General features: G+C 35.9%; 1 protein-coding gene across 1 annotated transcript in view; it reads right to left on the bottom strand.

Annotated features, from left to right (window-relative positions):
• Nucleotides 1-1,755: 1,755 nt before the first annotated feature.
• Nucleotides 1,756-14,129, bottom strand: part of ELOVL4 (ELOVL fatty acid elongase 4) — a 33,748-nt gene continuing 21,374 nt past the window's right edge. Inside the window, exons 2-6 of the mRNA XM_060616014.3 lie at nt 11,056-11,243; nt 9,813-9,893; nt 8,016-8,187; nt 6,857-6,984; nt 1,756-3,841 (exon numbers count right to left, since the gene is read on the bottom strand). Coding sequence (XP_060471997.3) covers nt 3,566-3,841; nt 6,857-6,984; nt 8,016-8,187; nt 9,813-9,893; nt 11,056-11,243 — 845 coding nt within the window. The 3' untranslated portion in view covers nt 1,756-3,565. The remainder of the gene's footprint in view (nt 3,842-6,856; nt 6,985-8,015; nt 8,188-9,812; nt 9,894-11,055; nt 11,244-14,129) is intronic.

Here is a 14,129-nt window from a genome sequence, read left to right on the forward strand (position 1 = left end):
ATTTTTAAACTTAACAGGTGTGCCTTCCCTCTATAATTTAGGAGGGAAATTAGGAAATTCCAGAGAGAATTAGGAAAACTAACTTTTTTTTTTAAATTTTTTTTTAACGTTTATTTATTTTTGAGACAGAGAGAGACAGAGCATGAACGGGGGAGGGTCAGAGAGAGGGAGACACAGAATCTGAAACAGGCTCCAGGCTCTGAGCGGTCAGCACAGAGCCCGACGCGGGGCTCGAACTCACGGGCTGTGAGATCATGACCTGAGCCGAAGTCGGCCGCTTAACTGACTGAGCCACCCAGGCACCCCAGGAAAACTAACTCCTAATACTTACATGATCTGTAGTGTTTTAAAACAATGAATTTGTTTACACTTCTCTGCCTTTTCATAACTATTTTTCTGGTTCAGATAGCATCAGCCTAAAATACCAAAGCTTAAGCATGGGTTCTAAAATACACTATTAAGAACTTGCTTTCCAAGGTGATTTGCCAAAACTGCTTGCATGCTGAGGGGCAGGTGAACCATCTATTAGGCGGGTGTTATGTTCCTGGGGGAGTAGCTCAGAACCTCAGCTCTGCAGCCTTAGCCACCATCCAGCAGGATCCCAGTCTATGTCAAGCAGGTCTGTAGTAAGCACTTGCCCTCCTACACAGTCTGTAGCCGTCTTTTTCTCGATAAGGACAGTGCCAGGAATTCAGCTGGCTGAACTTCAGGCTACAACAAGGCAAGAGCTGAGAGAGCGGGACAGTTCGGCATGCTGTCACATTCTCATCAAGGTGAGATTCAAAAGTCGGGTCCCAACTGTCAATATGTAATGCCTGGATTGTTGTATTATCAGATGGACTGGGCAGCAAAAATCACTTCCACCTCTATGTTCTCTTTCATTTCACATATGAATTGCATACATGGAATAAATCTGTAAGTTAAAATGTTCCTAATAAACTACAAACACTACATTCCATGTTCTAAAATGTGAATGTAAAAATCCATATGAAAATATTTTTGAATACCTAGGAAGCGTGTGGGGAGAAACAGAGAATGACTAAATTAATGGTGCTACAACTGAAACTAGTCATCAGTCAGTGTCCATCAGAAAAACAGAGTCAAGAGTATCACAGAAAAGAGAAAAAAGAAGAGATGCAGTCACTGATTATACTAGGAAAATGCACTGTCGCATGCCTAAGGTATTGCTAGCCACTGCAAACATTAAAAACTTCTGTTTTCTGCGTAAGAAAACATTTCTTTCGTTAGTGACAAAGTTTTACCCAGAAGAGGATGCAATCCTCCTCCCCTGATTTTAGGTATGAGGCATGCAACTCAGTGTGATGACTGAGAAATTAGGAAAGCTACCAGAACGGCTGCACATCACATCTTAAAGTCATCCTAGATAAGGAATCTTATAAAGTGTAGAAAGAGCTGAATGATCTAATGTAAGAACACAAGAGCTCCTCCACTTTATTTTTGGAACCAAAAAACCCTGCAGCATGAAAAAGTGTTAAGCTAACATTTGAAGCAACAAATGGAAGGATAATTTAGAAGAAAATGGTATGTTTTATGTCTGGATCCAAAAGCTCTTCCAAAGGCAACTAATTTTTACAGTAAAAAATGCCACAATAAAAAAAGAAGCTTTTCACCAGAAGTTTTAGGCACCCAAGTTCTAATTTCACTTCTTTTCTACATTAGTAATTGGCAGTGGAAGAGAATTCAGAATACTAATAACTGAATCAAATAAATATTTAGCAGATAATTTACATAATAAACTGATTAACAGAAAAAAATCATTTTTTTCCCACAGCAGTAGTATATTTATTGTGCTGAAATCAGGTAGCGGGGAATGAATAGGTCTGGGGAAGCAGTACAGAATGTTCACAAAGATTTACAAGTCTCCAGTCATTCCACACCAAGCAGCAAAGACAAAGGTGTTGAATCCTCTCAGGCCAAACTATTAAAAGTTTTGCAAATATTCTGTATTTCTCATGACTGCATGCCTTTGGGGGAAAAAGTGGGTAACTTTAATGCACAATAAATATGTTATAGTTTACAAAATATTCTGAAATAGTTTGTCTGCACAAACAGCATACATCCTGCACCATGCAGTTTTGACATGTTGAGATAGTTAAAATATTCATGCTTTTTTTTTTTTTTGTCACATTTTCTCTTTCAATAATGATCCCTGGTCAACATCCCCTACCAATTCAACCTATGCAATAAGACAACGTACAAGTCTCTTTCCTAATCTATTTCCAGTTGCTCATTTATATTACATAAAACACTTTATTTGTCAACAGCAAATTTAATTTTCTGGTTCTGACTACTCTTACTTTTATTCATTTTGTGTCTTAACAATTAACACCTTATAACAATCACACACTAAATTTAATGATCTTTAGCACCAAGGAGTCAAGAATATTGCCCCAAGATGGGTATACACTTCATATCTAGTTAATAAATAAGATCTTGCAACTTTGTCACAAGGAAAATATCACTCCAAAATTAAACACATTGAAAGAGAAGGATCGTTTCACGAAAAATTGGGTGTATGCTATTTGTAAAAAACGCAAAAAAAATACTAGCGGATTCGAAAGTTATTAAAATTTACATTAGAGGACTCCTTGATTTTTTAATTAAAATTTATTTAATTTTAAATGTTCTTTCCAACATAAGAGGTAGGTATATTTCCACATATGAAAAATCGGTAACAGCCACAAATCAAAACAAGGAAAGCCTGATAAAAATCAACATACTCTCTTCTAACAGCACATAAGTGTAACTCTTTTGTGATGTTACTAATAAAGACATGAGTTGTTTCATGTTCCAATCAGACAATAATCTTAATTTTCATAATATATTTCTGATAGTAACAAGAGTATTAAAAGGCTGCCTTTTCATCACAAAAATTGTTTCCCACAGTGATTTGTGCCGCAAGTCGTGGTGACCTTTGGGTCGCTAGACAGGCTTTTACTGTAATTCTTTCTTATTTTCACCAACACCATCATCATCAAGCCTCTAAGAGTCTACAGAGATCATCAGATTTTTTTAATTTAATTACAACCAAAAGGGTATATTCAGACTAGAGGTGGAGAGATTCGACCATTCCAGTCAGCAAATGAATCCAAATGTGCAAATTTTAAAGTATCTACAGTTCCAGCTTTGGACCAGAAAATGTTAGATAACTGATTTTCATCAGTAGGCAATAATAATTTAGCCAAAAAATTCATACTGTGTTTCTGTGATCATCAGACTGAAGAATGACTGTATATAAGATACATGAAAAATCTCATGCATTAGACAACAGATGTGAACAGAGGGAGAGCCTCCCAAGTCACATAATGATTGCTTTGGTCTGGACAACATCAAGGCTAATAAAAAAAATGTTTAAAATAAAACTTCATAAATAAAACATCCGGATATTGTATTTAACACTTTACTCTATCTAAAGGTTACTAATACATAGAGCACATTTGTCTTTTTCTCCCCACCCCAAACCCTCATTTGCTTCTTTTTCCCTGAAATTTTATATGAAATGGGAGCTTCCTCACTGTCAACAACAGTTAAGGCCCAGTTCAATTTACTCTCCTTTTGCTTTTCCATTTTTCTGCTTTTTTCCATTTTCTATTACTAGTTGTTTCTCTGATTTGCTCACACCATTTGCTGAAATACCATTCACAGCTGTTTTTCCAGCTTTTGCTTTCTTAGGCTCTTTGTATGTCCGAACATAGAAGTTAAGAAAGAGAAATATGAAGCTGATTGCGTAGGCAATGAGAGCCCAGTGCATCCATTTGGGGAAGGGGCAATCAGTGTACAGAGACAGTGCTGTGTGCCCGATGGTCACGTGGAACTGAACCTGAAAAACAAAACAAAACCACGATGCAGGATACATTTACTGCAAATAGTAAATAACTTTTAACAACACCAGGATCTTCTGCCTGGCTAAGATAGGGCCTAATCTTGCCACACTGTTCAAAGTTTAATAGCTCTCGGGCTCCCACACCCAACTCCAGCTCCCTCTCCTTCCCTCAGGAAGGGCTTCCTGCCTTTTTTTTTTTTTTCTTTTTCTTTTCCTGACTTTTTTTGTTGTTTTTCCTGCTGCTACAAAGTACCTCCATCCAGCTGGCCCTCTCTATCCCATTCATCAGGGTTTTTGTTTTGTGTGCACTTTCTTCTTTAAAACAATTAAACCTATCTGGAATTCTTAACTTCTTGGTTGTCCATCTTTCCACTAGTATATAACTCCAGAGGGTAAGGCTATGTGTTGCTCCCTGAGGATTCCTGAGTCCTTGGCACAGGGTCTGGATTCAATGAGTATTTGTTGGATAATGCTGAATAATGTTGTTAATGAGAGGGAATATCAATGGCCTAAAAGAATAAAGTAAGTAGTACCGTATGCCCTTTTTGATATTTGTTTTCTTCTCACATTTTAACTAATTTCTTTCCACAAAACTGTAAGCTGGTACAAATCCTTTTAAAATTGAAACTACCAAAAGGGTTTTTTATTTCTTACAAAATAGCACACAGGTAAAACTGCATTTGAATTAACACTATCCTTTACAAACTAAGATTTTTAGTAAAATTTAGTAGATATTTGAGAATAAGTGCAAAAAGAGAGAATCACTTTCAACTTTAAAAGTTTTAAAATTTTTTTTTAATGTTTATTTATTTTTGAGAGACAGTGAGAGAGAGAAAGAGAGATAGAGTGTGAGTGGAGGAGGGGCAGATAGAGAGGGAAACACAGAATCCAAAGCAGGCTCCAGGCTCTGAGCTATTAGCACAGAGCCCGATGTGAGGCTCGAACATCACAAACCACGAAATCATGACCTGAGCTGAAGTCAGACGCTCAACCGACTGAGCCACCCAGGCACCCCTAACTTTGAAAGTTTTTAAAAGAAGAAAAGCCAGGGGCGCCTGGGTGGCTCAGGTGGTTAAGCGTCCAACTTCGGCTCAGATCGTGGTCTTGCAGCTCGTGAGTTTGAGCCCCGTGTTGGGCTCTGTGCTGACAAACTGCTCAGAGCCTGGAGGCTGCTTTGGATTCTGTGTCACCCTCTCCCTCTGTCCCCCTCCCCTGCTCATGTTCTGTCTCTGTCTCTCAAAAATAAATGTTAAAAAAAAAAAAAGAAATTTTTAAAATAAAATAAATGAATAAAAATAAAAGAAGAAAAGCCAAAAATTAAGAAGCTTTTTAATTCAGATAAGGCCAATCAGTTTAAATTCCAATATATCGATAAATGAATGACTCTCAGTAGAAGAATTATGAATTCCATAGTATTAACAAGGGTTAGCTTTTTATAAGATTAACTGATATGATTGACTGTTATGAGAACTTCTGGTTTGAAAATACTGTGCTTTTCACAAAATTAACATCCTATCTGGAATGGGCAATTGTGGTTTCTCTTTTAAGCACAGCACTATCTAAGTTAATTATTATATAAATATTACTAAAATAATTTATTCCATGTAAGCCCTAAATTTATATCAGACTAAAGAACTTTAAATTCTCTAGGACAAAATCCAGATTTTAAGAAGTTTTGATTTCACACTGGTTCTTAGAACCTAAGTCACCAAAAGAGTATGTATGTGTATAGGTGTGATCAAGTGTGGCATTACTCAAGGAGACTGTGGTGAAGACTCCAACAAAATAGATACAAAGTTCAGATGACTTCTGTCATCTCTTCATTTTCTTGTGACCATTTACTGATTACTGAGAAAAATGAATTACACAAACTATATAAACAGCTTAAACATAAACTGGAGGAAGCCTCCTGCAGCATTTTAGTTACAAATGAATCTTTCACACCCAGCATTCCCCAAAAGTTGTGTTTCCTGTTCGGCCAGCCAACTGTTTAGCAACTTAAAGCAGAGATGAATAATATTTCCAAATGTGATTCCACTGATAAATTGTGTACATGCTATGATTACAGCAAATTATAATAAATTCCAAGGCTTGAAGAATAGCTATCAGGTTGGTGTTGGATTTCCAGTTTGATTACTGGGCTAGCGCCTCTCTCTGAATGTTTCACTGATATATCCAGATGCTGCAAGAAGTCCCACTAGGCATATGTGCTGAAAATTGTCGCCTCTAAAGGCTAGCATTTGAAAAAACCTAGCTTTGCTCTCTAAGGACTATGTGTTAGGGAATTAAGAGGAGTTCTCTTGTCCTTATTCCCTTCCTTTACCCCACCCCTTCCTTGGTTCTGTACCTTCTCCTCAACTTTCATTCTCTAAACGTATGGGCTCTGTTAAAAGGACTGAAAAATGGAACAGAAAACAAAATTCAAGCAAGGGCAGGATGAAGAGAGGTAATAGTAACATTTTAAATTAGAAAAAAATCACCTGAGAAAGAAGTTACACTATTTTTCTGGTCATATATGAGTTTATGTACTTTATGATGTACTTCGAACATTTCTCTTAGAGAGACCAGAGTTGTGTTTAGCCTTTTAAGAGTATCTTAAAAGTTAGTGGCAGTGACAACTAGGTCTATGAACAAGAAGCTCAGAGCTAAGCAGCCTCAACTCTCACATCTAGAGCACAGAGAAAGTCGACTTTGTAACAGAAAGTTGTCGAGGATAACTTAGCCCTTTAAAATTAGTAAATTCAGGGGTGCCTGGTGGCTCAGTCATTTAAGGTTCAACTTCAGCTCAGGTCATGATCTCGCAGTTCATGAGTTCAAGCCCTGTGTTGGACTCTGTGCTGACAGCTCAGAGCTTGGAGCCTGCTTCGGATTCTGTGTCTAACCTCTCTCTGCCCCTCCTCCACTCACACTCTCTAAAAATAAATAAACATTAAAAAAAACTGCATTTAAAATTAGTAAATTCAAACATTTTCAGTGTTTCACCACAAGAAACTTTAGAAGCATTTTACTCACCAGCTGCAACATGGTCAAGTATCTTTTCCACCAAAGATATTTCTGAATCCATGGGCCAAATGCAGTTAACCCATAGTATGAGTACATAATCACATGGATGAAGGAATTCAGCTGTGCTCCAAAAAATGCTTCAGAAAAACAGAATCACAAGATACAGAAAACTTTAGTAGGCAATAAACCATCTGAACATAAAATAAATGAATCCACATTATTTTTTAACATTTAATCTTGGGTACAGATTAGGAATAAAAAATTGTAAAGTAGTACTAACAGAAAACATTTCTCTTCAGATCATGCTAGGTATTTTTAAAGTTTAGACTCAGGCTTTTAGCATATTAAAAAAATGAGTGTTCTTCAAATGCAAAGGATTTTCAAAGTGGCAAGGTTCCAAATGGAGCACCCCAGTGGCTTCAGTATGCCCTAATATAGAACTACTACCTATATTATTTTTCATGCTTGGGGAAAAAAGTCATGGTACATGTAATTGTATAAGCAGATTTTTAAAGCCTCATTATTGCCTTTAGATGTGCCCATAAATATATCTATGAAAAAATCGTACTTATTTCTTACTTTCCTAACAGTTTTAAATGAAAATAGAAGGTGAACTGTACTACTGTAATGACCCGTACCCTGGGTCTCCAATACAGCAATAGTCTGTTTCCAGCTCAGTGATGTAAATCATTTTCAATCTGCATCTGAAAAGCTGAAGACAGATCTTGGACAAACTGTGAATTCAGATCCTCTTTAACAAGGCTATATATGATTTCCTTTGAGTAAAATCCAACAGGTTAATTTAAGGCCTGTTTTAGAGCAGGAATGGGCTCTGGGCTTGGACTGGAGACGGAACCTTCAAACTCAGGAGTTACAGCTTAGTACCCTTTGAATCAGAACAACTACAATTGCTTATCAAAATATCACTTGCCACATTTAAGATTAGTTTATGCTTATCTCTGAGACAAATCTTTAGGAATTTAAGTAGCCACAGATAAAAAGCTAAAGCTTCACTTTGTTCAAATTTCTTTAAAATGAAATTAACACAGAAATAATTAACCATGAAAGTAAGTTAAAGACCAAGTCAAATTTCCAGCTTATAATTACTTTTCCACACAACACATTTATATAACTTAATATATGCAGATATGTTCCTGAAAATGCTCACCTTGTCCCCCGGCGACCCACTTAATTCCAATCCACCACAGTGTAAACATTGTACAGTGATGATATACATGAAGGAAAGAGACTTGGTTGTTTTTCTTCCTCAGGATAAAAAATACGGTGTCCAAATACTCAACCCCTTTAGATACAAAGTACCACCACAGAGCAGCAGCTATCTGTAAAAAAAAAAAAAAAAAGGGGGGGGGGGGAGCATGTTATAAACACCAGAGTTGGGGCGCCTGGGTGGCTCAGCCGGTTAAGCGTCCGACTTCGCTCAGGTCATGATCTCACAGTCCGTGAGTTCGAGCCCCGCGTCGGGCTCTGGGCTGATGGCTCAGAGCCTGGAGCCTGCTTCCGATTCTGTGTCTCCCTCTCTCTCTGCCCCTCCCCCGTTCATGCTCTGTCTCTCTCTGTCTCAAAAATAAATAAACGTTAAAAGAAAAAAAAAAAAGTCTTTGAAAAAAAAAAAATAAAAAAAAAAAAAATAAACACCAGAGTGACACTGTATTATATGGCTTTCTATTCATTCTTAGTCCTAAACAATCTTCATTGCACAAAATATATGAGGCATAGAATCATTTTTGCCTAAGTAGGTGTGAAACCTAGGCATCTCTCCGTTGGGGGGGGGGGGTAGGGGGGCGGGCGGGGGAGATGAGAAAGAAAGGGTCCAGGGCTGTATCTACACAGTGGCAACAGTTTAGAGAAAATTTCTAGTCTGCTACATAGTGAGATGACCTGAAGTACCAAACTGCTGAACACAGAGCCGTAAACACCTTCACACTACTGTTTTTCAATATGGTAGAGAAACAGAGATAGTTACTTTGTAAAGGTTATTTCAGATGTTCATCCTTAGCCTATACTAAACTTCAGATATTCTTGCAAGTATGTTTGGGTAGCTCCTGTCTCTGTTAGTGTCTGTCTGGCACTTTAACATGTGCAACAAAGTAAATACCTAATCATAGCATTTAGTATTAGGCAGTAAAATCTTTAAAGTAGTGAGTTGAAACAAACAAACGAACTAAAGTAACAAATATTTCCTAGGTCATAAATATAATCCTACTTACATGAATAAGTCTTTTCTTTTCCTGGGCTCTAATTAAGACACCAGATGGTGCAGAAAGATTATGTTACATGCTGAGATTAAGGATCCAAGGATCCAGTGAGAGGTGACCTCTGTAAATGTTTTAAAATATTTTGCAAGAACCCTACTATAATAGTAACCTAGACTCAACTTTTTTTATATTAGGTATTTTCTCTGATATGTATCCTATGTACCAACAACAAAGAAGACAGTACATAACTGAACTGTTTATAAATCTTTTGTGTGTCAGAGGTGACTGGAAAGTAAAATATGGTAACATTATATTATCAATGCTTTATTTTTCTGCAAATATAATAAAAACTGAGTTTATGCCTATACAGATTGTGCTATGCTTAATTTACTAAACATTACATAGTTTATAAAACATTTGTTTTCCCTCAGGCTCTTAACAAATGAATTAGACTCTCTTTATAAGTTTCTATTCTTGACTGGAACCAACAAAACTCCAAAATGTCATCTTTACACTAAACATGGAATTTTCTAAGTACTGCATTCTGGTAATCCAGAACAAATGCACTCTCCCACAGCCAAATGGGACATGAAAATATTTTCAGTTATATGCTTTTAAAGAAACACACAGCTTTACTGACATACCACAATCCTATCCACTTTTGCCACTCTACAAAAGTACATTTTCAGAGTGGAGATTATAAAATTAAACCCACTTCTACTGACGAATGGTATTTTTAATGTACTTACCCTAACTTCATGAACATTATCAGAATAATCCACACTCTGGCAAATATAGCTATATCCTGCATTATATGATCCCATGAATAACTGGAAAAAAAGGGGAATAATATTTAAAGTAAAGTTTTAGTAGACACAGAATTTTAAAAACTCTAAATACAATATGCAACCTTTCAAATTATTTTAAAAAGCCATATTGTCTAAAAAATTCAAATGCATTAAACATTTAATGTATTAGAATTTCTAAAATTTGCTGTGTGTCAAGTTACTCTCAAATTGAAATCTAAATTAAAAATCACCAGTAACTCATTGACTGAGGCTTCAAATCTATCTACTTTATAATATTAAGAGAATTTTTGATTAACTATGACTCAGATCTAAGCGTGACACTGATTTCTTGCTCCAGAGTGGTTTTTATCTAACAAATGAGGTCAAAGTATCTAACTAAGTTAAATAAAAATTGTTATGAAGTTGAGATTCTATAGGCTAAGTTGTCAAAGATTTCTTTAAAAGAGAGTACTGTTTATTTTCCTAACCTCACCACTCCCATTCTCTGGGTTCATACAGACTTTTAATAAGGAGTCTCTTTGGAAACAAAATCCTTCCACTCTTACAACTTAAAAAATGCCTGTGTCGATCTAGCCTTTAGGATTTCTTTCCAGAATGTCAGGGAGCATTTGCTGGTGACCAGAAAAGTATATGATGATTAACAGTGTGTAACAGTTAACTCATTTTAGTTGCAACCCAAAATATAATGACATAATGTAATAGGATTTCACTTGAAATCAGTATTTTACACCTGCATATTTTAATCTGTTACCAAATCTGAAACTGCTGAATAAGAATTATAAATAAACAACAGCAACTATTTACTATTTAATATGTGGCAACACTATCAAAAATTATTTCACTTATTTCTGACCTAGAAGGCAGGTATTATTCCCATTTTACAGATGGAGAAAATGAGTCTCAGAAAAGTTAAATAACTTTTAGTGTCAGAACAGTTAATAAGGGTTATCTTGGAATCCAGTGTGTCTGCTTCAAAATTCCATTTTAAAACAACTGTTCTATACTTTCTGTATATTTCATATTTTTGTTATCCAAACATGAAAAATGTCAATAATACAAAATTTACCTTTTAGAGTAGCTAACGGTTATCTTGGGGTACAATATTACATGAGGGTTTTACACAGTCTAATTTCTTAATTTCCAATAACCCTGGGGAATTACAAGCTGACTTTAGTAAACCTACCTCTCTGAAGATAAAAAGGTTAAGCAAAACCATCCCAAAATTATAGATAATGAGTACTAAGCGCATCTGGAAAGGTTCTCGGTCCTTCATCCATTTTGGACCCAGCCACACGAACAAGAGATAAAAAGTACTTATACAAAGTGTAGGCCATGGAGACTGCATCAGAGGCCAGTTCTCCACACGTTTATCTACAGAAAGAACAAAGTGATATTAAATTCATTAAACAATACATTCTTTTGAAATGAATTTATCAGGAATTATAATATTTCAACTTAGCTTTTTTCCTAATTTGACCAAATGCAAGTCATTTTTCTCTGAGTCACAACAAAAATACATGGCATTAAAACCAAAGAAATGAGACCAATTCCTGTGAGTAGCTTTTGAAAATTATGTTTCATTCCTATGGCACACATTAAGTTTTACAGAGAACCTAGAGAACAAAGACAAGAAATCAACCTTGCTAAAAACACAGAACAAGCTGGGGGTGAAAAGTTAATGAAAGACTTCATAGACAGAAAATACATTTTTTTAAACGTTTATTTATTATTTTTGAGAGACAGAGTGCGAGTGGAGGAAGAACAGAGAAAGAGGGAGACACAGAATCTGAAGCAGGCTCCAGGCTCCGAGCTGTCAGCACAAAGCAACGATGCGGGGCTCGAACTCAAGAATTGTGGAATCATGACCTGAGCTAAAGTCAGACGCCTAACAGACTGAGCCACCCAGGCGTCCCAGAAAATAAATATTTTAAGGAGAAACTTGTCATTCATATCAAACGTATGAGATTTATCAGAGCAGTTTGGAAGCTGCTCCCTCCCTACCTAAAGCAAAGCAGGAAAAAACAGCAAACTGAAGAGGTGGAGCAATGCAAGCAATTGCCGGCATATTTTTGGACACTAAGACAAGAGGATAGTTATGTTTGTGTGATTAAATTGGGGGGACTACAGTTCTCTAATTTATTTAAGTGGAAATCACCATACCCAAGACATTTCCATTATATTCAAGACATTGAATATAACCAATTTATGAGCTCTTCTCTAAAGCTATAAGCATTTACTTCCCATATGTGCAAGTATTTCACTTAAAATGAGTCAATTGTCCTTAATATTCAGATATGTAACCTTGAATCAATTTTACAATAGAGCTCTGCCACAAGTAACATTTCTAAGAGAAGCATGATAATGAAATACAGGGCTAACAAAGATTAATATTCTAATAAATTATAAAAAGATAGTGAAATTTATATTTCTAAAGGCTAACCAGTATTTTACAGGTTGTGAATCTAATGTCTAGTTTACGCTTGGTAATGCAAAACATTTCTTTGTTCCATGCTGAAGAATAGGATGTACTTTTAAAATAGCAACAATAAAAAAATCCTGCTTTCAATCCATTCCTAAAATCTAGCCTGAATAAATTTAACTTAATTACTCATTACAATATCCCACCATTTAAAATGTCAGTTTTACTGAGACTATATATGCAGAAGAGTTCTGGATTAGATAATTAGGTTTCAAAATAACTTACTTAAAATTAGTCTGTTTCTATACACTATTGATAGAAAATAAGATAAAAGGAAGGAAATGGAAGTAGAACAATGTTTAATAACATAGTCTCCCAAGTCAGGAAGTGACATAATAACTATGGTTTCTACGAAATAGGAGTTGTTAGAAAGATGGGCTAGTGACTTGAAAGAAAAACACATATGAAAACAAGAAAAAACAAAAACTGACTTTATTTCAGAGTTTACAGGAGAGGCTTACTATCTACTAATGGAAATTATGGTTCTGCCACTCAAATCAAAACATATTCCAGAGTTAAAAATAAACTAAAACACAAGACAGGAGAAAATAGGCCTCTTATAAAGAGGGTGTGGCTTAAAAGATGAGTGGCTGACTTTTGTTGAAGGCATCGTGCCACAATGGTCTTATCACTGATTGTCTGCTTTTCTTTAATATTGTCATATTATCCTGCTATGACCATATCTTTCTATGCCAAAGTCCCCCCTTAAAACATGGCACATTTATCCACTTAGATATTTATTTCCTATAGGAAAAAAACTTAATACAAATCCCTAAATCCTAGTAGCTTGTGGTGTCCTATTCCTTTCTAGAAACTAGAGGGCAGACATTGTTTTTCCAAGTGTTTGAAACAAAGAGCAAAAGGTGTCTGTTATGAGATAATCCACATAGCAAAGAAAGGAAGATAAATTCATCTGAAAGGAGATTCTAATTTCTAACATCACAGATTATATCACACTCTTATCACACACCGAATTCCTGCTGATTGCAAAGTTAAGTTCTGAACAAGTAGAAAGCAATTAGAGAAAAAGGTCCAAAAATTTTCCCCAAATCAAGAATGAATAAAAATGTTCATTCTTTTTGATATACAGTGTGGGTAGCCTGTACCATTTTCTTATTCAACAGAGAAGTTTAAAGAGAGAACTAAGAAAGACACCGAGAGGAAGGGACACAAGTAAGAAGCTGGAGATCTGACAATATGAAATAGAGGCCAACATAAGAGTAAAAAGGTGGAGGGGAGTAGGTAAGAAATAACAGAGATATTAGAAAAGGCATTTGAGACTCTATCAGTAAACAGATGGGCTGAGTTTTAATATCAGCTCTGCTACCATTTAAGGGCACCACCGGTCTTCATTCTGTTCATCTATAAAACCTATTGGAGAGAAAGGGAACTAGATTAGTATTTCCCCCAACTTTAATGAGAAAAACAATCACGGGGAGGGAAAGCATAGCTTAAATGCAGGTTCTGACTCAGTAGGTCTTGGATATAGTCCACTTATTAGGAAGATTCTGCATTTTCTAGGAAGCTCCAATGGATGCTATGTCAATATTCCATGGCCCATCCTCTGAGTAGCAAGAAGCTACATAATCTCTTAGGGGTTTTTTTATTTTAATTTCTGAAAGTTGTTACTTTTAAAAAATGATAATTAGGAAGAAGAATGAAACTTAAGGTGAGGAAAACTGGGTCCAAAAAATGGGCAATTTTCACTGGTCAGGGAACACATTTTGCATGCCAGAGTACCTGACATTTCTATTCCACTGCGGCACTCATCACACTGT

The sequence above is a fragment of the Panthera onca genome, chromosome B2 (assembly GCF_046562875.1).
Source record: "Panthera onca isolate mPanOnc1 chromosome B2, mPanOnc1 haplotype 2, whole genome shotgun sequence".
Classification (NCBI taxonomy): Eukaryota; Metazoa; Chordata; class Mammalia; order Carnivora; family Felidae; genus Panthera; species Panthera onca.